The 26,738-nt window shown below is 49.3% G+C and overlaps 8 protein-coding genes across 8 annotated transcripts; 4 read left to right on the top strand and 4 right to left on the bottom strand.

Moving 5' to 3' along the window:
• Positions 1-224: 224 nt before the first annotated feature.
• Positions 225-2,004, bottom strand: ACHE_60079S (uncharacterized protein; the record flags this gene model as incomplete). Its single annotated transcript, XM_043281214.1, has 6 exons — positions 225-425; positions 482-889; positions 942-1,311; positions 1,363-1,442; positions 1,491-1,694; positions 1,741-2,004. The coding sequence occupies 6 exons, from the start codon at positions 2,002-2,004 to the stop codon at positions 225-227; spliced, it is 1,527 nt and encodes a 508-aa protein (XP_043138715.1).
• Positions 2,005-2,924: 920 nt separating this feature from the next.
• Positions 2,925-4,374, top strand: ACHE_60078A (M20 family metallopeptidase; the record flags this gene model as incomplete). The annotated part of the gene is made up of 5 exons (XM_043281213.1): positions 2,925-3,023; positions 3,086-3,468; positions 3,518-3,907; positions 3,961-4,088; positions 4,145-4,374. The coding sequence occupies 5 exons, from the start codon at positions 2,925-2,927 to the stop codon at positions 4,372-4,374; spliced, it is 1,230 nt and encodes a 409-aa protein (XP_043138714.1).
• Positions 4,375-5,758: 1,384 nt separating this feature from the next.
• Positions 5,759-7,537, top strand: ACHE_60077A (uncharacterized protein; the record flags this gene model as incomplete). Its single annotated transcript, XM_043281212.1, has 3 exons — positions 5,759-5,792; positions 5,852-7,050; positions 7,106-7,537. The coding sequence occupies 3 exons, from the start codon at positions 5,759-5,761 to the stop codon at positions 7,535-7,537; spliced, it is 1,665 nt and encodes a 554-aa protein (XP_043138713.1).
• Positions 7,538-9,122: 1,585 nt separating this feature from the next.
• Positions 9,123-11,444, bottom strand: ACHE_60076S (crinkler effector domain-containing protein; the record flags this gene model as incomplete). The annotated part of the gene is made up of 5 exons (XM_043281211.1): positions 9,123-9,232; positions 9,282-9,718; positions 9,768-10,075; positions 10,181-10,962; positions 11,024-11,444. The coding sequence occupies 5 exons, from the start codon at positions 11,442-11,444 to the stop codon at positions 9,123-9,125; spliced, it is 2,058 nt and encodes a 685-aa protein (XP_043138712.1).
• A 10,529-nt stretch (positions 11,445-21,973) lies between these two features.
• On the bottom strand, positions 21,974-22,480 carry ACHE_60075S (uncharacterized protein; the record flags this gene model as incomplete). The annotated part of the gene is made up of 1 exon (XM_043281210.1): positions 21,974-22,480. The coding sequence occupies one exon, from the start codon at positions 22,478-22,480 to the stop codon at positions 21,974-21,976; it is 507 nt and encodes a 168-aa protein (XP_043138711.1).
• Positions 22,481-22,803: 323 nt separating this feature from the next.
• Positions 22,804-23,664, top strand: ACHE_60073A (formyltetrahydrofolate deformylase; the record flags this gene model as incomplete). Its single annotated transcript, XM_043281208.1, has 1 exon — positions 22,804-23,664. One exon carries the CDS (start codon positions 22,804-22,806, stop codon positions 23,662-23,664), a length of 861 nt encoding a protein of 286 aa, XP_043138710.1.
• Positions 23,665-23,688: 24 nt separating this feature from the next.
• On the bottom strand, positions 23,689-24,297 carry ACHE_60074S (carboxymuconolactone decarboxylase family protein; the record flags this gene model as incomplete). Its single annotated transcript, XM_043281207.1, has 1 exon — positions 23,689-24,297. One exon carries the CDS (start codon positions 24,295-24,297, stop codon positions 23,689-23,691), a length of 609 nt encoding a protein of 202 aa, XP_043138709.1.
• A 1,864-nt stretch (positions 24,298-26,161) lies between these two features.
• Positions 26,162-26,392, top strand: ACHE_60072A (uncharacterized protein; the record flags this gene model as incomplete). Its single annotated transcript, XM_043281206.1, has 1 exon — positions 26,162-26,392. One exon carries the CDS (start codon positions 26,162-26,164, stop codon positions 26,390-26,392), a length of 231 nt encoding a protein of 76 aa, XP_043138708.1.
• Positions 26,393-26,738: the final 346 nt, after the last annotated feature.

Raw genomic sequence — 26,738 nt, 5'->3', positions numbered from 1 at the left:
ATCGCCGACCATGCAAGGGGCGTACAGAAAATCGCTCTGGCGTAAAAGCCCGCAGATATGAAAAACCACCGAGAAGCAATGTAGTAATGCTTAATACAAATCTCCTACCGGCAGTCAACCGGTGAGCCGGCGAGCAGAAAACACTGCATTACATTCCGCAAGGGTATTGCATTGATTCGTGACATCATTAAGTACTATGAGCGCTTCCCAAGGCTCGATTGTGATTATATGACATAGCGGAAACTTTCCATCTCCTGATCTGTCTTGTTGGACAGGTCCTGCTCCAGTTCCTCGTTCTCCGTCATTAATGAAGGGGGTCCGTATAGCGCGTCCCGGCGGCGGTTTTCCCAGATGTAATACACCATCAAGCAGAATAAGAAGAAAATGCCCAGTATCAAACCGCACATGGCTGCTTTGATTCCGGTCTGTGATTCCTGTTAGCATTGAATGTAAATTGAAAAAGTTCGGGTCTCGAACTCACCGGGTAATCTGGCTCCTCCGATTCAAGATAGAACTGAGGCCCAACGATATTCCCAACGCAGTATGCGACGAAGATCATAGCACTGATGACACTACGCTTCGTAAATCCGGCAACATTGGAACTGACCAAACTCAGCGACAGCGGGATGTTGACAGCGAACACGCCGCCAAAGGTCAAACCCGTGAGCCGACCAGCCTTGTTGTCCGCGTCCAATTTCCAGATCAGGATCATCCCCATCATGGATAATGAAGTAGTAAACATCATCATGGCAATTCGAGTCGACTTGACGTAAGTGGCGACGCCAGAGGTGATCACTAGGAAAACGATCTGGGCAGCTCCCATGGGCATTTGCATCAGGAGGGACCTGAGCCGGCCGTACCCAAAGCCGTTGATGAGGATTGATGAGAACTGACCAGTCAGCAAATTTGCATACACTTTTGTTAGATAGCGAGCTTCATACCGAGGTAATACCGCCATTGCAAAGGTTGACGCAAAAGTTATACAAAACCAAGAACCACGTCTGTGGATCTTTGAAGGCCAACCACACTTGATTCCACTTAAACGAGTCAACATCCATGACACCCGTCTTGTTCCTCAGTGTCCGCTGCAGCGCAATGGCGCGTTCCTTCTTGTTGAGAAAGATGGCATTCTTGGGGCTATCGGGCAGTAATGCGACCAGCCAGAACGCCAGGCTTGCGGTGATTGCTCCCAAGATGAGGAAGATCAATTGCCATTGAGCGACAGTGTGGATTGTGATGTTTCCAATGCCGTAGACAACCACACCGCTAATGAGGTTGGCAACACAGTTTCCGAGATACCAGGCGGCTTGCCTGGAATGGTCAGCTATATGGATCGATCAAGTGAGTTGAAAGGGTGCGTACCGTGCTGGTTGTTCTTCTCGCGTGTAGAACATACCAACGACGAGAGAGAAACCTGGGGCGATCGCTGCTTCTCCAACTCCCTGATAGTGTCAGCAGCGATATACCAAGATAGTTGCAATACAACATACCAAGAAGAATCTGGCTGTCATTAGGCCTGCAAAGTTCTTCGCTGCCGCATGGCACAAGAGAAACCCTCCCCAAAGAAACACACAAACACTGAGGTACTTTCCAATGGGCAACCGGACCATAAGATATGAACTAGGCCAACTCCAGACCAAATATCCAAAATAGAAAATCGCCGATGTCCAGTTGAATTGGTCGCCGACAAGGTTCTGACCAGAATAAGCATCATCCTCGATCGCAAGCAAGGAAACATACAAGGTCCTGTCGCAGGTTGAATAGCGTGGCCTGACTCAACACGTATTTGTCCATGTACTGCATCATGTAACAGGCAGCCATCATCGGCAGCAGTACTAAATCCAACTTCAATCGCACTTTCCGCTCCTGTTCTGGGGTCGCGTCGACCTCGAGCATTTCTCCCAATACCACATCTTGAGCGGCCGCGGGGAGTCCCTCGCCCTTGACATCGTACAGATCCTCTTTCGTGGAAGCCGCAGGTTCGTTTGACGTTCGCTTTTCCATGATGGGCATATGGTAGAATAATGAATCGGTCGCTACAGAACCTTCCGGCAGAAGGTCTTATATGTCACTCCTTTGTCTGGTGCGGAGAAATAATGACATACTTGTACTTCTACATCGAACCAAGATATCAAATTGCCTCCGCATAATGCAGAGTCAAAGCCGATCAGCTCAGCCTCTGCCGTGTCTCGGGCCTCTTTGGGCAAGACGGAATGCACTTGCCAGCGTGTTGTTGAATGATGTTCCTCAACAGCGGAACGAAGTCCCCAGACCACGACATACCGCTGTTGATCATCACTGCGCAGCTTATCAATACGCCGAGATAGGCTTTTGAGTTTCCTTGGGTCAGAAACGCCATCAGAAACGCCAGTCGGTCTGGGCCGTCGGCAGATACGCCAATCGCACGTTGCATCATTTGGCGATTTCTCGCGGGGAATGCGCTTCGGCTGTGTATTTTCGTTACTCTGGCCAATCGGCAGGGAACCAAGGATGATTAGGACCTTCTTTATCACGTACTTCGTGCCCCATAAGGATTAAAGAAATCGCGTGCGCCTACCCCAGATCTCGAATGCGGAGGTAAAAGCACGCATCTCGCTACAAACGGTAACCATCGGCAAGATAGGCGCTGCCCATTCCCTATCTGCCGACGAGTCAAAGAAACATGAGTAATGGAATCCCTCGGTTTGCCCGATATAGGACGTGACATTGAGATAACGGAACCCCGCAATGGATAATGCAAAATGCGGAGAGATACGAGTCGCTCGGCTGCCCCGGGATAGCCATTTCCAGAGACATGTTTTCGCTTGTAATGTTATTCCCGGGCAATACTATCATAAAGAGAGCATGTTCCCCAGACCACATGGCTCGGCGCTTGGCTTTTTCGCTGATTATCGACCTGACCGTCGTCTGTTTTCCCGATCAACATGGCCATCCTGAACGGCTCGCATCTCGCTGACGTGAAACCGGCAGTCGACGCGGCAGTCGAATCGCTGAATTCGTCGCTGCGCGAACTCAATGGAGAGGTAACTTCATAACTATGGTCGCCAGTCTGACATCATGGACTAAATCCGTATTCCTCTTTTAGATCTGGTCTAACCCGGAACTCGCGTATCACGAGTACAAAGCGCACGATACAATCTGTGATTTCCTCGAGAAGCAGGGGTTCACCGTTACTCGTCATGCATACGGCTTAGAGACAGCGTTCGAGGCGAAGGCTGGTTCCGGCGGCCGCTTGGTCAACTTCAACGCTGAATACGATGCGCTCCCTGGTATCGGACATGCTTGCGGCCACAACTTAATTGCCACGAGCAGTATCACTGCATTCCTCGCCTTATCGTTCGCGATCAAGAAATTTGGTATCCCTGGGCGGACGCAGTTGCTAGGAACACCGGCAGAAGAGAATGGAGGTGGCAAGGCTCAATTGATCGAAGCCGGTGCCTACAAAGATGTCGACATTTCTCTGATGGGGTATGTCTTCGTCACCTCGATAGTTGCTAGCCTAAACTAACCGACGTAGTCACGCAGGTATCCACGAGCTCTTCCCTGGCGTAATTTCGGATGGTATCGCGGGTACATACATGAACGCCCGCAAGAAGCTGTTCTGCGAATTCACCGGCGTAAGCGCACACGCTGGCGGAAATCCATGGGACGGAGTGAATGCCCTAGATGCCCTTGTATCCTCGTACAACAACGTCTCGGTCCTGCGTCAACAAATCAAGCCTGATGAGCGGGTCCACTGCGCATTCCTGGACACCCCGAAGGTCGCCAATATCATCCCGCATTCTACAAAGGCAGTCTGGCAGGCGCGGAGTCCGACATTGAAGGGATTGAATCAGTTGATGGCAAGGGTGCGCAACTGCATTGAGGCGGCTGCTTTGGCGACCGGGTGTGAAGTCAATATCAAAGAGTACGCATCTCTCATTCTGATTCTTCTTTTGGGTCATAAGCTAATTCAAACAGAGAGGAGCTGTACAAGGACGTCCGGTTAAACGGAACGCTGTGCGAACGGTATCAGGCTCATATGCAGGCATATGGTCGGAATGTCCTCAAAGACCATGAAAAGGTCCTGACAGCCTCTTCTGATATTGGTAAGCCTTAAATTCAAGAAGATCAAGCCACACAGCAAATTGCTAAAGGCGCACAGGAAACGTCAGCTATGTCACTCCCACGCTACACACCATGTTCGCCATTCCCACCTCTAAAGGCGCCTACCTCCATCATTCGTCCTTTGCTGAGGCTGCAGGAAAGGACGAGGCGCACGAAGAAGCAATTGCTGTCGGCAAGTCGCTGGCTCTGACAGGTTGGGACATGTTGACCGATGATGAGAAGTTTGAGGCCGCGCACAGCCAATGGCGCGAGAGTGTCCAAGAATGATTGAGCTGTATATAGTCATAGACATGCTGTAAATATTCTCTCGTGGCGGCGCGAAGGAGCTATAACATGATTAACTTACAATAGACTGCTGGTTCAGATGTTGTCCAGCTACCAATGCAAATGCAGAAGTCATGGTTGGAATGTCTATCCAAAATTATAAACATCAATCTTGTAAAAGAAAAAAAAAAAAGAATGCTACCACTTGTACACTCCGTGATAGGGTTACCCATCGCCACAGCCTCCTCCCAAAACGCCCGAAGAAACTCATCCTTTCTCTCCAAGATAGGAACCGCTTCCGGTTCAAGCGATGTCTGCACAAAAGGAGTACCGTCCTGCACAGAGAACATTTCCTGGGTCCAAAGTTCAGGCCTATTCGGTAAATAAGTCGCAGTGTCTCCATTTTCAGTTCCGGAGTAGAATAGCTTGCGTATTTCCAAAGCAGATCCCAAGCAAGCGACTCGAAATATGCATTATCATCCTTTGGATAAGTTGCTAGAATTCCCAAAACCTTCGCTGGGAGGAAGGATTGCTTCTCCAAAGCCCAGAAAGCGTCTCTCGAGACTGACCTGTTTGCATTCAACGACTGATATGCTAGGAACTCCAGAGCCCTTTCTGGCAGAGAGGAATGTGCACCGAGGACTTTAATAGCGTATTCTCTAACTGATGAATAATCGATATGTAATGAGGGTTGCTGTTCCCGAATGACTGGCGTTAGCCACAATGTTTTCCGGTCCTCCCTGTCCCAGATCGGAAGGCTACGACATGGACTGCAAGGCGGTAATAAACGCAACAGGATACGCTATGGTCAAATACTTGAAGCACAGTGAGGAATGAGAGTACGTGCGGTATTGATGGTCATAAAGTCATGCCGTAACCCCGCATGGTGTGACAGGCTGGTCCGGGGATTCTGAGGCCGTCGGAGATATCATACCCCAGGAAGACAAAGACGGCTATTGATCGAGACTACCAGGGGTATTCCACACTCCCTGATGATATATCCGGTTGTCCATCCAAGCATAATCCAGCAAAACGCTCGATCGACACGTCCCGAAAGCTCAAATCGGTTCTTTGGCCTACCGAAAAGCGTCCTTGACACAGGCTCAACTCAATTCAAGCCAAGCCTCGTCGTCAAAATGCATAAAAACAGCATGTTTGGTCGGGCCCAGTCATAGCCTCGGCCAGGGTTCCAATATCGGCTTATATAAGCTCCGCCGTTCTCCGAATGGTTTCCCGACAGCTAGCTTAATCTCTCCTTCTCCGTCTTTCTTTTTCTCGCCTGATTTCCGGTGAATCTGGAATTTGCCCGGGCCCAATTCCCTTCTGGACTTGTCACACTCATGTCTGCGCGCTGGATGGTTGACCGCGCCTAGCCGTCGATCGATATATGTCGGGACGGAACGCCCCTCGCTCCAAGAATGGTAGGTCTCCTTAAGTTGACCTCGCAGAAATGAATGCGCTCTGACACTCAACAATCCAGGCTGCAGTACCTGCCGTCGTCGAAAGGTGAAATGTGGAGAGGAACACCCTGTTTGCCAGCGATGCTCCAGTCTGCGCCTCCATTGTGAATGGGGAGTGCCGGTGAAGCGAGGCCGTTCCGTCCAGGTGCGAGACCTGCAGCCAGCCCCTCGGCCGCCATCGCAACAGGACGAAATCAGTTTGAATTTTGGGGATTTGGCGCTGTTGTGGGAGCGCTCTGCTGCATCAGCGTCGCCTGGACAGCCGACCTCGCTCCCGGCCACCTTGCCGTTTCTCCCTCCCTATTCCTATCCGACTCCCATCTATCCCTCCGTGTCGACGCCGGAGGTCGCATGTGCCAACTCTTTGGTGCTGTCCAAGCAGGACCAGAAGTATTTTCAGTACTTTCCATCATCGTCGCTTGTATTCTACTACATGAAGGCCTGGCAATGGAGCAGCTTCTGTTATCTATACCAGGGGCCTGCGGCCACGAGCAAGGTGATTATGCGGATGATATTGGCGCTCTCGGCGAGTGACATGCATCGCAATGGGCTGGAGGTTCGCTCACCAGGCCGCCCAACAGCAGAGGACCACGCACGACATCACTATGGATTAGCGGTCAAGGAGTTCCGGCAAACGCTGGAGACGCCGCGACGACACATTTCGCACGGAGAGTTGGAAACGATTTTCGTGACCATGTTCCTGATGGTCATGTATGAATGTCAATTCGGACACCATGTGCGCCATTTGCAGCTACATCTGCAAGGTGTGCGATCCTTGCTCGAGACTCATCCGGAGTTGTTCCAGAACCGCAACGTGGGAAACGTGTTTTCCTTGATGGACACTGAAGAGCCTGGTCCAACGACTCAGGATATTTCTTTCGTTCCGATTCAGATGCTTCTGTGGATGCTATACGTGGATATAAGTGCCCAACCGATGGGCGCAACAGAGTCACTATATGACTACATTTTGCAGTCGGGGAATGCAGCATTGCAACCGGACCACCTGTATCAGTGCGCGCGTCTCTGGGGTCGATGTTTCTGGGGTGATCAATATCCGGAGCAAGAGGTGATGGATGACAATGAGAACTACCGCGGACTGGAATTGATCCACGTTGGCATGGTCTTACGGCATGTTATATGGAGGCTAGCCATGGGTAACGCAGTGGTACCTGGCACGACATCTGAATCTCTTTTTCAAGAGATGATGGCCATTCGAAATGTGAGTCACCCTTCGTTAATCCGTCCTCCATGTACTTCATCTAACGAGTGACAAGAGATACTCTGATCTCTTCATCACAGCCAAAATGGCCCGCGGGCATACCGCCTATCGCACCATGAACACGATCCTCATGGCCGTGGCCAATTTCTACGGTGAAGTCCTATTCCACCGCCGTGTACTGTGTATCGACACGCCACCATCCCCTTTCCAACGACAAGCGCTGGGACATATTATGGAAATTGCCCAGAAACAATACAGCTGGGATCCGCGACTGCTGCGACGCTTACATTGGCCTCTATTAATGGCTGTGGTTGACACGGCCGACCCCGTCGCACGTGAATGGTTACAACAACGGCTGGTGGAGCTGCGCGCGTCCCATTCAGAGTATCACTGGGCGAATCGCGTCGCGGACGAGGTATTGGCAGAACAGACTAAGATTGGAGGATATGTGAATCTGCTTGAGTTTCTGCGCACTCATGTACAATAACCTGTACTATACATTTCAAACGATGATCACTCAAACCCGGGCGTATTCTCTAGGAAGTACGCATCGTAACAAACCTCGTCTTTGATCCTCAAAGCCCGTCCAACAATGACCCTGTCGTTCATCCATTTGTACCGGTCACATCCTGTCTCGACTTTGATATGCAGATGGAACCAGTACTGGCTGTGATGGACCGGTTTGCCTTCCATCAACCTCTGCAGCACTTCAAGGGGGCCGGAGCGAGTTCCCTCGGTACTACTACTCAGCCCTTCTGTCATGCGGCTTTAATTCCGCTCTATCTGGAAAACGTACCGAATTTCCAAATGTGCTCCATCATTACTCTTAACCAAATACCGTGCATTCACATGCGTTGTGAGTTTTTCCGCCTCCGTCCTGACCATAAGCAACTTTACGGCTTCAAATCCAGAGCGGGGCATTACATAGAATCCTCCCCACCAATTACCTCGCCAGTGATATTGCCACTGACACTGCCCCCGACAATCCGGACCCAGCGCCGGCGACCGGATGATACCTGACCGATGTCCAGTGGCTGCTCGATATTACAGCGGAGGGTGAAGAGATGAAGTAGTCTAGGAGGGGGTAGAAGAGTCTCCATTGTGATCGTGGTTTTACGGAGTAGGAGTTACAAAAGCGGTTGGGGATAATGATCGGGTGGCGAGGGTTCGACATCATAGCAATATGGATGAGGCCATTGGAGATAAAATGTTAACATTCAGACTACAGAAATATAGAGACGTAGCTATTCACTTTAAACGGCTTCTTTTATACGTTACAACCAACATCTCTTAGATGCCGAGCTTGCAAATGGCCACCTGCTAAGTGACAATCGAATCGTGGACTGCGAAGTGACTACAACCTGGTTCGTTCCTGTTGGATCCTTGTCTCGGTTACCGATGATATTAAGTCATCTGGACGCGACTCCACGCCCGCAGCCTCTCCGATGTCAAGTTTCCATTGGATGCGTTATGTCCGCATCGCTATCAGTTTCGACCAGTAGTCAATGAGTTGCAATTGGAATAATCACTTGATTCCAGGCCTGTCCACTTCATCCGAGGGACAAGAACCAATTGAAGAATGGTGAAATCCAAAGTCTGAAACCAGCGATACTTAACCAGCTAGATCTCGAAGACCATGAGCAAGGAATCCATGCGGATTTGGATATGTATAATTTGGATATTTTGCAGATCGTGTCGCAGTCTAATATGCGCCTTGTCAATAGTGTCCATAAAAAACCTTTTCCAGATACATGTCTATAAATCTCTCTTCTCATTTATCGACTCATCTGTGACTCTAAGAGTATTTTCCTGCTTGTCATGGGCTTAGTCTAATAGATAAAACGAAATAGCATTCTCAATCTAAACTAGGTAGGCTGGTAGCCATAAGACGAGAATATCGGCTTTGAAGAGGAAAAAGAAGAAGAAACCACAGGGGTAAGACAAAGGAAACCAAGTGAATTCATCTGATTGCTTGATAATCGAGAAGTTGGCTACAGCTAACAAAGGTAACTACCACAATTAATGGCAGACGCAAGTAAGCAGTGTAATAGCCATATCATCCCTGCTGATTCTCAATTATGTAGATGTACAGACATAATAAGAGCTTTCTGATGGTTATACAGCTGTAATTCAGAATAATCATTGATGAACACAGCGTGCCACAGCTTAGGCTCAGAGAACTCTGTCAAGTTGTTAGTGGAATAAACCACAGCTACTGAGTAAGAACACACCTTTGGTTGGTAAAGAAGTCGCACAGTTGATTATGATCCAATCTTTGATCATCTTCTCCTCCAGCCAGGGATGATACTTTCCGCCTGCCTTGAATCGAGAGATATGTTCATCAACTTCTCCATGATCTCTCAACAATTCAATCGCCCATTTCTTTTCAGGGATATAGAAATCCACTCGACCATCCTTGGTCCTTGACCATTCACTGGATATCGGTACACCTCGTCCTGCTGTATGGACAAATCCACTGTAGAATTCATCCTGGTATTGGGCTTCCATAGGTCTGGGTTGTGACGCACTTGACATTTTTTTGCCCTCAGCTGAATGCCTTAAATTTGTGATGGAGAATTCGCGGAGAATCTCTTTGCATAATTTTGGTAGTGAGTCAAATCTGGCAGGCAGGGGTATTGACTTTTTGCCAATCCAATATTCGATGTATCTAAGATGGTCAGATCAGATCAACAACAGGGGGATGTGAGGAGAATTACTTTTCATGTAAGCGCGATGGGAGAACTGCAACATCATCACCATCTAGAGCTACCCGGTGAATCCAACCATTCTGATAACAGGACCTGATATCTGCATCATTGAAATCAAATGGAACACTTCCTTTCTCCGTAATCGTGTTCAATATGTTCGAAATTCCGCCTGTAAATCTCTCCATACGAGGGAAAGAGCGATTAACTGGCTGCGTGCTTAGTTTTGAAAAGACTGTGGCAGTGTCCTCCAGGAACCAGATGACATGATCTTCTGTCAAGGTCCTAATATGTCCATGCTTGATGTCATGGTGATAGGTCTAAAACTGTTAGTTTCTTTGCTCAGACCAAGCTTCTCAACATGCCCCACTAATGGGAAGACCCAAAGGACCCCAGAATTATTTGAAATCATATTTGGTACGTACTAGGAAAAGTGCGTTGAGTATGGATTCAACTGCTCCGGGATGGCCATTTGATAATGCAAATATGTAGTCCTGGGCGACTTCATCAAAAGTGAACTTTTTTGGGGCGACTTCATCAGAAGTGGAATTTTTTCGATATTCATGTGGAATTGACCGTGAAACAACATCCTTGAACTCTTCTTTGTCATAAAATAAACCAATAGTTGGTGAGCCTTGCCGGCTTTGTGGTGTCAATGAGATGCATTGTTGGTTAGAAAGCCTGACTGGAGTGAAGAATGTTTGATCTGGGCCTGCTTCTGGACTGCCGTAAGAGCAGAAAAGACATAGTCGAAAATTATAACCAAAAAGAGATGACTGTCTCTGTTTGAGGATTGTGTTCCAGAGCACATCATCACTGTAGGTCACCTGTGCCTCATCCACGAGAATAACAGTGTTCGACATCAAGACCCAAGAGGGGTCATGTTTGGATTTTGATGAAGTTGTGGTGAAACTAGTGGTGGGGGCACCATCTAGTTCTTCATTCCATTTCTCAACAAGCTTGACAAGACTGCCCCAAGGATTCTTAAAATTGAGACCTTCCCATTTTTTGATCAAGGAAACCCTTCTTCCCTCTTTGCGATAGTGGTGCCTCAGAAGTTCAGAGAGATATGTTTTCCCGCTGGCTGGAGTTCCACGCACATGGACTATGTTCACTTCATCCAAAATGGCTGCAAGTTCTGACACTGTATGCTCTCGAGGACATACATGAGGATCCTCTGTGATGGGCCGTCCCGGAGATAGATTCACTATCATATACAAATGTAAGTTATAAGCATGAAAATATCATTAAGAATGGGATATTCTCACCATTTTGTGATTCCGAGCACTTCTGTGGAGTGGCACCTCCACTCATCACAACAACAACAACAACAATATCCACATCTGAATCCTTGCTTTCGGGGAAGAGTGGGTTGGACGTGATCATTCGGCGTGGATGTAGGAATTCACCATCATCAATCCTGAACTCCTCTTCATGATTGAGTTGCACCACAGGGCTGTAGAGGATGAGATCGCCATAGTCAGATGCATCTTTCTTGGCGCGTGCTGGTGCATGGTCCCAAATCTTCTTCATGAGTGTCTCAATATCGTCTTGGTCTGCAACACACTCTATAGAGAATGGCCGCCTAAGATTGCCAGGGACAGCGCACCATAATTTGCGAGTACGTGGTCGAGACATTGTGAAAGATTGGATTGGGTTGAGCACCCAGCTGGTGATGGCAGCGGCCATTGTAAGATAAGGACTAGAAGTGCACCTGCCTGATGAGGACAAGAATTGCACCTGCCTGACGAAAACAAGGATTGCACCTGCCTAATAAGGGCGAGACATGCACCTGCCTGACAAACTATACTGTGCAAAGAGGGGTTGCTGACGGCCTTGTTACACATACAGGCAAGCAACATGTGTTAGTTTTCTATTCAGAACTATTTCAAGTCAATCGGGAAAGGACTTGGCAGGGAATAGGATGTAGTAAGATGAGGACAAGATGATCATTAGAGATGCATGGTTTGGAAAGGAAGACGTACGGAATATACTACCGCCGCCGCCGTTGCCGCCAAGGAATGTGAGCATGTGATATTAGCAGAAAGTAGTTGGGTTCGACACGCTAAAAGCTAACGCCACGCACTAGCGTGCCAAGGCCAGTCAGGCGTGTGGAATATGGCTCGTGCACGCAAGCGCCACACGTAACTTCATTGTGTAATATTCTTACCGTTATTTAAATTTCAGAGCTTTTACCATACCTATTGCCAACTACGATGCTGGCTAATATGAGTGCTTTAAAACAGACTTGAGATTACTGCTTAAGCATTGATTATAATTTAAATTAGTTAATAAATATTTGCAAAACAATTATTCCTCCTCCAGGTTCTGTAGCTCTGTATTTTGATATTGCTCATGTGAATTAGCTGTAGCAACTCGTTGGAGACTAACTTGGGATGAGCTAGAAAGATAAAGCAGTTAGTAAGTACTTTATAAGTAGCTGTCAAATAGTTAAGGACTATTTAAGATAGATCTTACCTTGATCTAGCTCGAGAGCTCCCTCTTACAGGTATTTAAATATTTTACTTACTAGCGGTATAAACAAATTCCACATGGTCAGGTGACTTGCGCGTGGCGGGACCCGCTTTACGAGTCGATGCCACCTACCCTCTCAGATATTAGTATGCTGATTGGTTGATCGGTTGATTATGTCATACATCATTCCAGCGGCGGGACATGACAGCTATTGTACGGAGTAACTCTGGGTGACGGCGGAAAAGACACGCTTGTGCGTGGTGTTTGGATTAAAAACCGTGGTCTTTTCACCTTGGGGTCGCCGCTGACAAGTAGGCCGAAGTACTCGTTAAAAAGCTTGGCGCCTGGAACACCAAAATCAGCACCCAAGGAAAACACGTCTTTTTCACGCGTCATTTGACCGATAGGGGCCTCTAGGCACCTATAAACCACCATGGAGGCACAGGAACTCTGTGGTGGTGGTATATCGCACGCGTCACCCCCCGGAGTGGACAACGTGGCCTCCCAGTTCGCGGAAACAGAAGATATGCCAGTCACCCCAACGCCAATCCGTTGGCGATCTGGAAACATGATGCAACCTGAATTCAATGAAGGTAGCATGGAGAGTGCGAGCATGGATGAAAATGAGGGCCAGGAACACTGGCAAATCAGAGGATCCAGCCGGGCCCCCAGCCGGGCCCCCAGCCGGGCCAGTGAGGCCAGAAGCGGAATCAGGCAACGAAAGAGTCTACAAAAGACATTGATTGGAAGGCCAAAGCATCAAACCTCTTTACTAGATGTGAGCAAACACGCCCAGGTGTTGGTGGGTGCTTTGGAAGCAGCCCAGAACCAACAACAAGAAATGTTTCAAATGGTCCAGGAACAGGTACAGGCACACCTAGCAGAGGAGCTGTCCAACTGGAGAGCAGAACAGCAGGTTCATGGAGGACTCTATCTAGAGCGGGTCACAAAGCTGGAACTGGAAGTTAGCAAGCTTCGCACAGAGCTCACAGAAGCCCAGAACACTATCCAACGAATCAAACCAATGAAGCAAGACACACCAACAACAACCAATGCCCAATCAAGCCAAATGAACCAACACAATAGCAGCAAGGTCCCCAAGATAAGGGAAGCAACAAGCCAAAAGTCAAGGCAACAACCCACATTTGCAGACCTAGCTACGCTGCTTTCCACTAGACCTGGAGGGCAGGAATGGCAGGAGGTCACCAAAAAGAAGCAGAAGAACCGGCAAATCCAAGCAGTTGCTGCAGTTAGCCAGCCTGACCCAACCAAGCTTAAGCCAGCCAAAGACACCCCCAAAGAGGCACGGAGATTCCTATTTCGCCGGGAGGGAGGCAAGTGTCACGAGCTCGGAATAGTAGATAATAACGAACTGAGTTCCTATCTAGACTATTGTAGCCATCAACGAGAATATCGAATCTGAAGAGGAAAAGAAAAGAAAGAAGAGTCTATTTACACAAAGAAGTCTTATATATGGTTGTGTGTGGCCTCGCTAAGCAGCTGTTTGTCTCAATTGCTTTCATGGCATTGTTTGCCATGTTGACAATGAATGTTCATGAAGGCACTGAGCTGAGCCGTCACAGCAAGGCTGCCCCAAGATCAGAGAGAGAGGATATCATTCTGGCCATCAACCGAGCAGTAGCAAAGGCACACTTCCCAGCATTCATCCGGGTAGTGGACGCAGGATATACCAACACTGGAGCGATCACAATCCTTTTGGAGAAAGGTACCCTAGGCTCTATGCTCCTACCTGACTATAAAGACCTATTGGTCACTGCAGCTCGGCAGGCGGATCCAGCAGTGATATCGGTCGAGCTACCTGAGCAATGGTACCGTGTCAAGGTCCATGGGGTCCCAATTAAACGTTATCTCACCTGTGGCCTGGCTCTGGCCCGTGAAGAGATTGAGCTGGGGACTGAATACCAGCTGAAGAGGAACCCAACATGGCTCCGGAGCTCAAAAGAGCTACACACCAGCAACCAAAAGTGCTCAACTATTGTTATTACAGTTGGCTCACTAGAGGAGGCTCGAAGGCTTCTTATCAACGGCATTCGCTTTGGGGGGTCCCGATATAAGACGGAGCAATACTGGGAAACAGGAGTGGATACAGTCTGCCCCAGGTGCTGCAAGCTAGGCCACCGAAGCTTCAAGGCCTGTGGTGGCCACCCACCGTGCTGCTTTATATGCGCGGGGCCCCATGAGGGCACTGAACATGTCTGCCGGGTGGTAGACTGCCCAGCCAAACCAGGAACCGCCTGTAAACACATCCCGGCCAAATGTGGCACCTGTGGAGGCCCACACCCCGCAACAGTAGGGAATTGCCCAGCCAAGCGAGCAGTGAGGAAGGAACTGAGAAAGAGAACTGTGGAGTCTAAGGACATATCCCAACTGGCTGAGAGACCTCAGCAAATGACCAGTGTGGAACCAGCTATTCTGAGCTCACCAGGATTCGCTTTCAGTGTGGTCAACCGAAACCAGCACCAATCACGACCACGGAGCAGCTCAGCTCCTAACAGCCCCCAGACCCAGCGATATCTGGGGCCCAGCCTGACAACAGGCCAAGAGGACACTGAGATGAGGGGCACTGACACCCCAGGGCAGTCAATGGCCCACTAATGCGACTACTCCAACATAATTGCCGCAAGACTTATGCAGTCACTGTTGCGGCTTTGGAGGCAGGACTGGAGCTAGGGGTGGGTCTAGCATGCCTACAGGAACCATATATTGATATGGAGTTCCGACATGGAGGATATCAGATATATTGGCCAGAAGCAGGATCTCTTCGAGACCGGCGAGTGGCAGTAGCAATCCGGCGGGATATATTGAATGAAATGATTGTGGAGGCCCGAACAGATCTCCTTGATCACCCATACCTCATGGTAATGGATGTATGGCATGGTAATGGATGTATGGGAGTTAAATCGGGCCCGGGAAAAAGCACGAAGAACCAGGATAATCAACTGCTACGACAATTGGTTAGGAATCGGCCATTGTTGGCATGGGGGAATGAGAGACAGAGAAGAGCACTAGAGGATGTGCAATGGGACCAAGTCCTTGAGGGAAGATGCCTGCTTGTGGGAGATTTCAACGCCCATAGCCCACTATGGAACCCTCTAGCAAGAGCCCGTGTGAACGCCAGACCGCTAGAGAACTTGATAGACGAAGCAGGTCTCTACATCAACAATGAGCTAGGAGTTTCCACTCGACCGAAAAGAACTCCAGGGATCTCAATTATCGACTTGGCTCTAACCACGGTTAGTATGGGGCCTCTGGAAACATGGGTGATTGACCAAGAACACCCAACTGGTTCAGATCATGAACTGATAGTCATGGAATGGACCTCTCTGGAGCGAATACCCACAACGCCCTCACAGGATGTAACAGGGTGGCAGATCCAGACGCTTCAAGCCAACCCACAAGCCCTGGAAGAAGCCAGGGGGATTGGCAAGCAAGAACAGAATCTAGACCCTGTTTGGGGGACTCTTGCTCATCAGAAGACCTAGCTGGGGAAGCCACATGGATCCAGGAGGCCCTGACAGCAGTATTAAATCGACATGCAAAACAACTACGGGTGACTCCACTATCAAAACGCTGGTGGGGAACGGAGATTAAAGAGGCCCGTAGGACCTACAGTCAGGCAAGACGGGCATGGCAGGGTCAAGAGATCTCTACAACAGAATTGAGAGAGGTCCGAAATAACTACTATCGAGCCATCCGACGAGCGAAACGCACCTGCTGGGAAACCTTCCTGGAAGGGACAACTACCCACCCTGGCTCTGTGGACACAGTGAGATGCTGGCAAGCTCTGAAATACACAAAGCCCAGAACAGCTACAACTACGCCAACCCTGCATGGACCCCAGGGGCAGCTAGCCAGCTCCCTTGAGGAAAAGGAGGCCCTAATTCGGGAAACAGCCTTCCCCCAGGTACCAGGAGATAGCCAGGAAGTTGAGATCTCCCAAGGGTCCTGGCATAGTCAGGTGGATGAAGAAATAGTGAGACATGCTCTGTTTCACCAGGCAGTACAGAAGGCTCCAGGAATCGATCGTTTGAATTTTCGAGCCCTCCGGCTCTTGTGGGAATGGGACAGCCCTAGAATTGTTGCTCTGGCCCGACAATGTTTCCGGTTGGGTCTACATCCACCAGTATGGAAGGTAGCGAAGGGTATTCTGTTAAGGAAACCTAATAAACCAGACTACACAGCTGTGAAGGCCTACCGGGTGATTAGCTTACTAAACTGCCTAGGGAAGGTGGTTGAAAAGATAGCGGCAGATGCTATTGCCTACCACTGTGAGACTATGGGAGTACTACACCCAGGACAGATGGGAAGTCGCAAGCAACGGAGTGCAATTGACGCAGTGGCATGTCTGATACAGAACACCCATGAAGCCTGGAAACTCCAACAACTTATGGGAGCACTATTCCTTGACGTGAAGGGAGCATTCGACCATGTGAACCCAAGCCGACTGATAGCCCGACTGATTGAATTCAACCTAGATGGGGATCTGATCCGATGGGTACAGTCCTTCTTGACCGACAGATGGGTACAGCTACAGATTGACAACACACAGTGCCCAGCACACCCAGTTAACTCAGGGGTGCCACAGGGCTCGCCAGTGTCACCAATTCTCTTCATTATCTACCTCAGCGGTGTATTTGATGCAATTGAGAGGAGAGTGAATGGTATCCAGTGTCTCTCATTTGCAGACGACATAGGCCTGCTCGCTCCAGGATATTCAGTTAGAGAGGTCTGCAAGAAGCTGCAAGAAGCTGCCAAGGTGGCCATTGAGTGGGGGCATGGTAATGTGGTCCAGTTTGATGCAGGGAAAACAGAAGCAGTCCTACTTACTCGCAAACGGGGCCGGGAACTGAAAGATCAGATTCAACGAGCACGAGTGGAGGTAGATGGCCACTGTGTGCCCTTCAACTTAGAGGCAACGCGATGGCTTGGTGTCTGGCTTGATTCTGGGCTGAATCTCAAAGCCCACTATCAGACCTGTATGCGCAAGGCACGGGCTGCAGAAAACAGAGTACAACGCCTATGCCAGAGTCATGGACTTGCCCCAGGGCTAGCTCGTCAGGTTCAAGTAGCAGCAGTGCAATCAGTAGCCCTGTACGGAGCAGAGCTCTGGTGGCAGGGCCAGAAGGATCGGCTAGTGGGTATACAGCTCATGATCAATCGACAGGCCCGTGCAATCACCGGCATGTTGAAATCCACTCCTGTAGGGCCACTGGTCCGCGAAGCGGGCCTGGCACCAGCAGAGGCCCTACTGGAGGCCCGACAATTGAAATACACTACCCGGCTGCTCAGCTTACCGGAGAACCACCCAGCTAAGGAGATCCTCCCAGTGAGCTTCCGGGAAGGGGATCAGCACACCCAACCTGGGGAACAGACCCCAGGGAACCGACAATGGGCTGAGAGAAACAACCGAGGCCGATGGTCCCTGGGACAACACCTTGCTCGACAACTAGCCAATATTCTACCAGTGGACCCATCTGGGGGCTTTGAGAGCACAACACAGACAACCAGTAGCCAGTTCCCAGGCCAAATAGAGATGCTACCAGGTCCAGAGGCCCTAGTAGCAGCGCAATCTCTCCCTCCAGAGCTAGCAATCTGGTCAGATGGATCAAGATTAGAGAATGGCAAAAGTGGGGCAGGGATTGCTTGGCGAGAACCGGGAGGAACATGGAAGACCCGGGGGTTCCCATTAGGCAAGGGATATGAGGTCTTTGATGCAGAGCTTCTGGGAGTTGTGCGAGCACTCCAGTTAGCAGAGAAAGTGGGGGATCAAAGACCAGTCACTATCCTGTTGGACTCCCAAGCAGCCATTGCAAGGATGCGACACACCCAGCCAGGGCCAGGTCAAGCATTAGTGATCCAAGCACATGCTATAGCCAAGAGACTACATGCCCGAGGTTGCCAAACCACTATCCAATGGGTGCCGGGACATGCAGGAATAGAAGGGAATGAGAGAGCTGACCAGGCAGCAAAACAGGCAGCCAGTAAGCCACCAGGAAGAGGCCCAAGAGAGATATCCCTGGCCTTCACCTGTAGAGCCCGAACAGAAGCCATTATAGCACAAAGGCAGAGATGGCTCAGCAAAGAACTTGGACAGCGATCCCAACAAGGTCAACGAACATACAGGCCACAGAGGAACTGGCGGCTCGACCCAGCAGCTGCAATAGCTCCCAAACACCTAGCAAGCCGTTATTTTCAACTGAAGTCAGGACATGCAGCCATAGGAACATACCTACATCGGATCCAGGTCCGGGAGGATGCAACCTGTGAGGGATGCGGTATATCAAGGGAGACAATACACCATCTTCTCTTTGAATGTCGGGAATGGCGACACCAACGAAACAGGCTCTACAAGGACCTGGAGACAGACGGAGTTATGAGGCCCACTACGGCAGAAGAATACCCACAAGGACGACTCCTAGGAGAGCCCAAAGCTACAAGGGCATTGCTACAACTCCTAGCCAGCGCCAGCATAGCTCTACCCCGGGCGCACCTACAGCAGACGGCAGAAAGGGCCCGAAGAGATGACGAATGGGGACTGGAAGCACTGGAAGAAGCAGTTAGAACAGGAGAGGGGTAGCAGGGAGGGTAGCCCAAGGCTGAGAGTCAGCCTAGGCCACACCCATCTTGCTCCAAAACACAAGGAGAGCACTGTGCTCAAAAGCCCTGCGCATACAGGCGGTCTGGGGCGAGGAAAAGGATCGGAAAGATTATAAAAGGGAGTGTTGTCCCGGCAACTTATAGGGACAAGAGACTGTAGAATAGCTGCTGGCCTCGAGTCCATGAATCATGGTCTATCATAGCTCTAGGGCTCGGTATGGACAATAAACTTGATTAAATAATAATAATAATAATAACCGCGCCAAGAGCTTGCTGGAAGCACGCCCCAGAAGCAACCACCTTCTGAGCTTGCTTGATGCTTTATACTCCGGGGTAAATACTCCGCGTTTTCTCTGATCTCTTTATTTTTTTTTCATGCAATTTACTTGTACTCTATTGTTAATTGAAATGAGCCAAGATATCTAAGTGACACGCCTGAGAGGGTGGCTGAAAGAACATCCGAACATCCCAGAGGAAGATACATGAGCCCAGACTTCATAGGTGAAGCATCGTTGGTCACTTGGAACAAGAATGCTCGATGTAGGTCACCCGCCAATCTTAGTTCAATCATCTGTCTTAGCGCTGCGGGGTCACCTGAAGGTGAAGCTGAGGACGTGCCCCTCTTTCAGCTGATAGTCAGACAATGACCCTTCGCATTAAATACAAAGGACATACAGTTCTCTGAGAACGGCATCGATATCATTCGGTGACAGCAACTGTGATCTCCAGGTTGGAGATAATCGGGGCTCTATAAACGCAGAATTCCATCTGCCTCCGGGTAACTCAGGAATCGGACAAGGTCAGATCGACTGACTAGCCACCGCTTCCCATCCTAGAGCAGCCGGAAACTCCTCCCAGCCCTTTATCAACTGTTCCATTCAAGCGCAATCCGGACTTTGTCAGTCGCGACATGCTGCTTCATTGGATTCACAAGAAAAGGCCAGTGCCAGGGTCGAGAATAGCGCTGATCGGCCTCGGCGGTGTCGGGTGAGTGTAGAGCGACCAGTACGTGGTTTATTGCTTATAACTCGAAGGAAATCACAACTTGCCATCGAATACCCCACAGGGTACGACCTCAATCGCCGGCGACATGGGTCTTCTGGGTCCCTACGAGTAACGCAGCCCGATTCGAGCAAATTTTGCAGGGCATAGCGGACCAAGTCAAGGTCTCACAGCGCCAGGATCCTCAAGTCAATATATTAAAATTGGTCGAAAACTGGTTTAGAGACGAGAAAAGAGGACAATGGGTTGTTATTCTCGATAACGTCGATGATGATGAGTTCCTTCGCATGTCCTTAGCGACACAATAAAGGGACCAACGAACGTCTCAACAAACCACTATTGGAATAAGTTCCTAGAAGTCGAAATGAATCTATCATTATCACGAGTCGGACCAGAGAGGTTGCGTTAAAAATGATGGATCACAAGGACCTTTTGAAAGTAAAACCGATGGAACAGCCCGAGGCGCTGGAGCTTTTCCAAAGGAAGCTTGAACAACCAGCAGAAAACCGAGAGGGTGAACAGTTAGTGTGAACATGTTGGAGTTCATTCCACAAGCGATTGTACAGGCTGCTAGCTATATTCGGCGTCGGGCGCCTCGCTCTTCGGTGTCACAAGATCTGAGAGACTCCCAATGGAGTGACCGTGAAGCGACAAGGTTTCTGAAAAAAGAGGCAAGCTACCTCTCCCGGGATTGGCAGGCAAAGAACTCAATTCTGGTTACGTGGCAAATGCCATTCGACTATATTCGCCAAAAAAAAAAAAAGAAAAGAAAAGAAAAGCCATATACAGCGGAGTTGCTTTTGCTTTTGAGCTTTTTCGACTGACAAAGGATACAAGAGAACCTTATTCGGCTTCAACCTGAAGCGGACTACACATCAAGTTCAGAGTCGGAGTTCTTGAATGACACCAGTGACGAAGAGACATCTAAATCTGCTATGGGCCCCGATTTTGAAGATGATGTCACAACGTTGACGGATTGTTCATTTATATCTGTTAGCGAGAAAATGGCTTCTTCACGATGCATCGGCCAGTGCAACCGACTATGTGCGCATGGTTGAAACCACAAGGACAAATAGACCAATGACGGGAGAGATTCATTAGCAACTTTTGCAAGGAGTTTTCCATTGGTCAATACGAAAACTGGGGGAAGTGCCGGTCGTTCTTTCCTCATGCTAGATCAGGCATGTCAGAGCGGCCCGAATCGTTTGAATCTCTACGACAATGGGCTACGCTACTTTTCAGAGGTGCATGGTATGCATGGCAAAGTGGTAAAACCGCAGATGTGAGAGAAATGGCATTGAAATCAAGAAAGCAGAATGCGAAACTATTAGGCGTCAAGAATGAAGAAACCCTTAGAAGTACTGCCATGTAATTTCCTTGTTGAGGAGGTCTGGTAAGACCGAGTAGAATATATAGTAGCCATTGAAGGTGCTTGCCTCTCTGTGTTAAGAGGCGTTATAAATGACTGGTCTTAGTTGTCTGAATGTAGCTATAGTGAAGAACATAGAAAACGGCCGCTGTTATAAGGCATAGGACCTTTGACAGAAAGTGGCCAAATGAATACAAATGCTACAATTGGACAAAGGGTAACTTTCAATTTCTGAAAGCGCAAAAGACCACAATTTTCCTTCGAAGAAATCACAACCAATTGCTGAGCTTATGAGTGGTCACCAAAACAGCGCGTACCTGAGACTGCCCCAGCAGAACAGTGTGGGTAATCACCGGAATATGGCAGTCACAAACTAGGCACGGTAGTTTATTTCTATAGCCAGTTGAATCGGTTGAAGCACTTAAAAAGTACCCACTTTTCTCTGGTCAAATGGCGGACAGGAAACTACTATGCTGTTATCATATGTACAGCCTGGTTGTCATTGTGTTCTGCACAAAAGCTCTTTCTCTCAGGTCTTTTGCGATGAATACATACAGTATTGGCCCAGGTTGTATAGTTACTAGAAACAATAAAAAAGGGTAAACGCTAAACCTAGTTCTGAATCGATCAAGTTTTGATAAAAATGATTCATTCCTTTGAATCCTTCTATACTCCATCCATATGTATATACTATCTTGATGTATGTACAATTTACACCACCCTGTCAGCAAACCAACCGACCAGCAGGTCTCGCTCAAATGTTGCATCTTGAGAGAAATGCGGACATCCCACGGCGCCTTCGGGGCTGTCGCTGAATGGTCTGGCTTTGTCTCTGGCAATAGGGTGCACGCCCCGTCGGCAACACCGATGTTGAGCTCAAAGTTGTCAACCTGGCCCAGTCCAGCGAGTTGATCTTCAAATCACGCCAGCTAGAGGCGATGGTATCTCCGTAGCGCAAGTTCATGGACTCATAGTCCGGCTGCATAGTAATAAAGGCCATCCAGCTGCGCAGAGATGCGTCGTCGTAGGCCAGAATCCCAGCACCGGATTGGAAGGCTTGGTTTGCGATCTCTAACAAACTTCTGGTGTCTATTCCGGACCCTTGTAACGGGTGCAAGTGGATCAAGTTCCCCAGTAAGTCGAGATCTGGGAGCTCATAGACGGGTATTTGGAAGTACACTCGGGATTGGAAGACCGTGTTGCCTAGAGAATGGTCCGGAAGTGTCGTGAGGTGGTTGCGAAAGTTGACCGCGAAGGTCATGTGGCGAGATGGGGAGGAGACGTCGACGCCGTTCTCCCCACGGGCCCTTTCGATACAGACCCCGAGCAGAGCGGTAAGAACATCGTTGGACGAGAGGAAGGTGGGCCATCTCCTCAAGGGGATATCGCCTGGTCAACGTGAAGTCAGTATTCCATCCTAAATGGGCAAGTTGCCCTACCCTAATCTTATCAATCAATCGGCCCATTAGTCACCCGAAAATCCCGAAATTATCCCGTGAGTCATTCTCCCTTCATTCTTTTCTTCCTGTATATATACCGGTCTGTCCCTTCAACACAATTGCTACTCAACAATTGCTATTCAACATGGACAACCATATTCTGACCCTATCGTGCCCTGACCGTCCCGGCATCGTGCACGCTGTGACCGGTTTTCTGACCCAGCATGACCTCAACATCGTCGACTCGTCGCAATTCGGCGATCCTACCTCAAAGCGATTTTTCCTGCGCATCCATTTCGCCCCTGCCTCCAAGGACAAAGAAAGGAACAGCCTGGACCAATTGAAGCAGGCCTTTGAGCCCATTGCCCAGGAGCACAACATGGACTTCCAGCTCTGGCCGGTCTCGCAGAAACCGCGCGTGCTCATCATGGTGTCCAAGATCGGCCACTGCCTCAACGATCTCCTCTTCCGGCAGTCAACGGGACAATTGAGCATCGACGTGCCCGTCATCGTCTCGAACCATCCCGACTACGCGCCGCTGGCGGCGACCTACAATGTGCCCTTCGTGCATCTGCCGGTTACTCCCGAGACGAAGCGCGAGCAGGAGGAGCGGGTGTTGGAACTGGTGCAGGAACACAAGGTGGACTTGGTCGTTCTGGCAAGATACATGCAGGTGCTTTCGCCGCGGTTGTGTGAGGTGATGTCTGGAAAGATCATCAACATTCACCACAGCTTCTTGCCGTCTTTCAAGGGCGCAAAGCCGTATCACCAGGCTTTTGACCGCGGCGTGAAGATTGTCGGAGCGACTGCGCACTTTGTGACCAGCGACCTGGATGAGGGGCCGATCATCGAGCAAGACGTGGTGCGGGTGAACCATGCGATGAGTCCGAAGGAGTTGACGCATGCGGGCAGTACGGTTGAGAGCAATGTGTTGGCGCGGGCTGTTAAGAATGTGACGGAAAGACGTGTATTGCTCAATGGGCATAAGACGGTTGTCTTCAATTAGACATAGACTAGATATACATGATAATTATAGAGATGCCACCAAGTCATCTACACTCTTCATCTCCTTGTCATTGTTCTCGCCCACATCCAACGATACCAAGATTCGACTGACACAGTTATACCCAGCGACACCAGTCGTCAACTCAACAACCTCCCGGTCTGAAAGACCTTCCTCTCTCAATGCCCCAAACACCGCATCCTCCACCCGCACCGTCACCGTCAATTGATCCGTATACCTGACGATCGCCCTCTGCAATGGCGACAACGCACTCTCATCCAATGCCTTCACAGCCTCCTCTGAGTCGATCGTAGACGGCACCGTCCGCACAGCCTTCAACTCATCCGGCTTAATCCCACCCTTCAAGGCGAGCGGGGCATGCGCATTCCATTCGTAGACAGCGTTCGTGAGAATCGCGACGCGAGAAATTGCAAGCTCGAGGAGACCTTGGTCCAGCACGGTGGACGAGCGAATAGCACCGACAAAACTGTTGTATCCGTTTGCAAGCGAAGGAGCGTGAAGGAGGGTCAAGTCGAGGGGAATGAGGGGGCGGGGACGGCGGCGGGCAGCGATGCGGTTGTAGATTTCCTCATCTTCGGGGTTGGAGGGCGTGAGGGGGGCGTATGGGAGGCGCATCGTGTGTTTCGGAGTGGTTGTTAGCGATGTGTATAACGTTGTATACGTATATTGGAGAGGAGTCTGAGGTAATTCGCCATATATATATACCGGCGGAGAAGACCTTATCCAACTACTGTCCTCCTACTCCCGATTGTACTCCGTAGTCTTGGGTGACGGCGAATTACTGGAAACGGTATAGCGTGTCTGTTCAGGTTTAGCGTCTTGTTGCCGCTTGGCATCGCTGTGCGTGCTCTATAAAGTCGCCCTCCATCGCTGCTTCAACTTCAACCAAATTTTCTTTCACCTTTCGCCCCTGCCGTTTATGACTTTGGTGAGGCATTTTTGCTATCGATCCTCAGTCTAGAGCCCCTCATTGCGCCTCTCCCCCCCCTTTTTCGCAGAATGCGGTCATAATCATCCTAAAGCTGCAGTCTGACACCAGTGTGGTCCCCCCACTCATGCTGAAAAGCTCTGCTAACAGAGAATGATGTTTGAGATACAATAATGCCATGCGAATTAAGTGGTCCATTATAATTTTCGTCACGTCACCCTTAGACCCTTCATCTTCCACTGGCTGAGCGTCCCCTGGTGGATCAGTTTTCTATGCATATCACTGTGCCATGTTCATGCCTACGTTTAATTCTACGATTGGTGGCCTTGTTCGAAGAAATATCTGTTATTTTGTTCCATTGTTAGCGCAGCGGTATCGGCCACCTCGCTCTGACTTCATTCTTGACTCCTCCTTTCATCAGAGCTGGATGCACAGACAACAACTCAGCCTTCCTGAACCGCAAGTGAGAAAGAACTGGCTGGCGTAGAAGGACAGGTTGAACTGCTGATGTGTCACACTCATGGCTGGCACTCGTTGTTTATTAAGAACAGTCGGCAAGATTAACTACCCGGCTTCTCCTGGCCTGTTCCGGACAAGCAACAGGGAATCGATTGGCACACAAGAGTAGTTGAAGATGGTAGTTTGTCACCAATTTCATTTCTTGACTGGTGTTCATCGAATGCCGAATATCTAGAGCAGTTTGGCAGAAACAGTGGTCGAATTTCTCCTGTATTGGACATGGGTGGAGGGGGATGGGCGGCTTATCGATTCGATATTGTATATGATTACACCTCCGACGAACTGGCAAAGATTGGCTGGAAAGAGGAGAAACTGACTGTTTCGGAGAAAATTATCATTGGAGGGAGAAATATGGCCTAACTAAATGAAAGCGCGACACCCCAAATTCATCCAGGGAATTGGCATGATTATTGAACCGTATTCCACCACCGGCTTGGGATTCATGCCAGGCATTGGGTATCTCACAATATTTCTGTAATCGCATTGTGCGCATAATCTTCCACGGCAAATCACTCACTATAGCTCACTATATCTTGTTCACTGCTTATTAACTAGACAAGCAAATATCAAACCCTTCATCTCCCGATACTAAGATAATCATTATCAGTTGTACAATTCGTAACTATACATATTTTGAGAAACGATAGCCCATTTATCCAACCTACATTTGTCGCCGGGGTATGTCTCGCCCAAAAGATAGATTAACAGAGACGTGTATGGGTGGTCAGCCGGCGAGATTTACCTGTTTAATGCTCTGAAGCGGGTAGCTCAGGTTCGAGGAATCGGGAGTCGATAATCTGGACTGTCTTTGCTGGATCCCTGGGCATGCTGGTATTACAGGGAACAAGTAGGCCGATGAGCAAGCAAAGAAAGGAGCTAGGTCTACCGCGCAGACCAACCCTTTCCCTACAAGATATGCCTGGGCTCGGCGGACGTTGAAGGAGGAATTCTGGCGGCGATTTCAATCATACTGGACTGAGAATACGCCACAGCAGTATCGCTATCTCCCCATCGGCCTGGATAAACGACCCCATGAACTATCCCTTCCCAGAGCTACCGTCGGTCGTCTCCTCGCTGCCCGGTCAGGCCATGAAGACCTCACCCAGTATCATGAGCGCTTCGGGCATGAAGACGCCAAGTTGGAGTGCTCCTGTGGACGTTCAAAGTCTCCCCCATCACTTCTACTACTGCCGGAAAGGCCACAAGGCTTCCCCACAGCCATGGGGAAGTCAACAACAACAACAACAACAACAACAACAATAATAATGATAACAATAACATATGGATTTGACTGCCGCAACAAGTTGCAAAATTCTAAGAATATCTCATGGGACAACGACTCAGTAGCCAGTAGCCAGATAAAGTAATGAGTATTCCTAATTATCTTCCTTTTTTTTTTTTTTACGTCAATAAAATCCAGAAGTCAGGTTTCGAAGACATTCCGATAGACCCAATAAGCCATTGCAACATTGATCAACATATTCAATGATTATATAGCAGAGCAATTCAAGTCATTGTGACGGCTCAGCTCAGCTCAGTGCCTTTATTCACATTCACCGTCAACATGGCAAACAATGCCATGAAAGCAATCGAGACAAACAGCTGCTTA

Source organism: Aspergillus chevalieri, chromosome 6, assembly GCF_016861735.1.
Source record: "Aspergillus chevalieri M1 DNA, chromosome 6, nearly complete sequence".
Lineage (NCBI taxonomy): Eukaryota > Fungi > Ascomycota > Eurotiomycetes > Eurotiales > Aspergillaceae > Aspergillus > Aspergillus chevalieri.
Note: the sequence above shows the minus strand (reverse complement) of the source record. Positions and strands in the feature narration are given on the sequence as shown.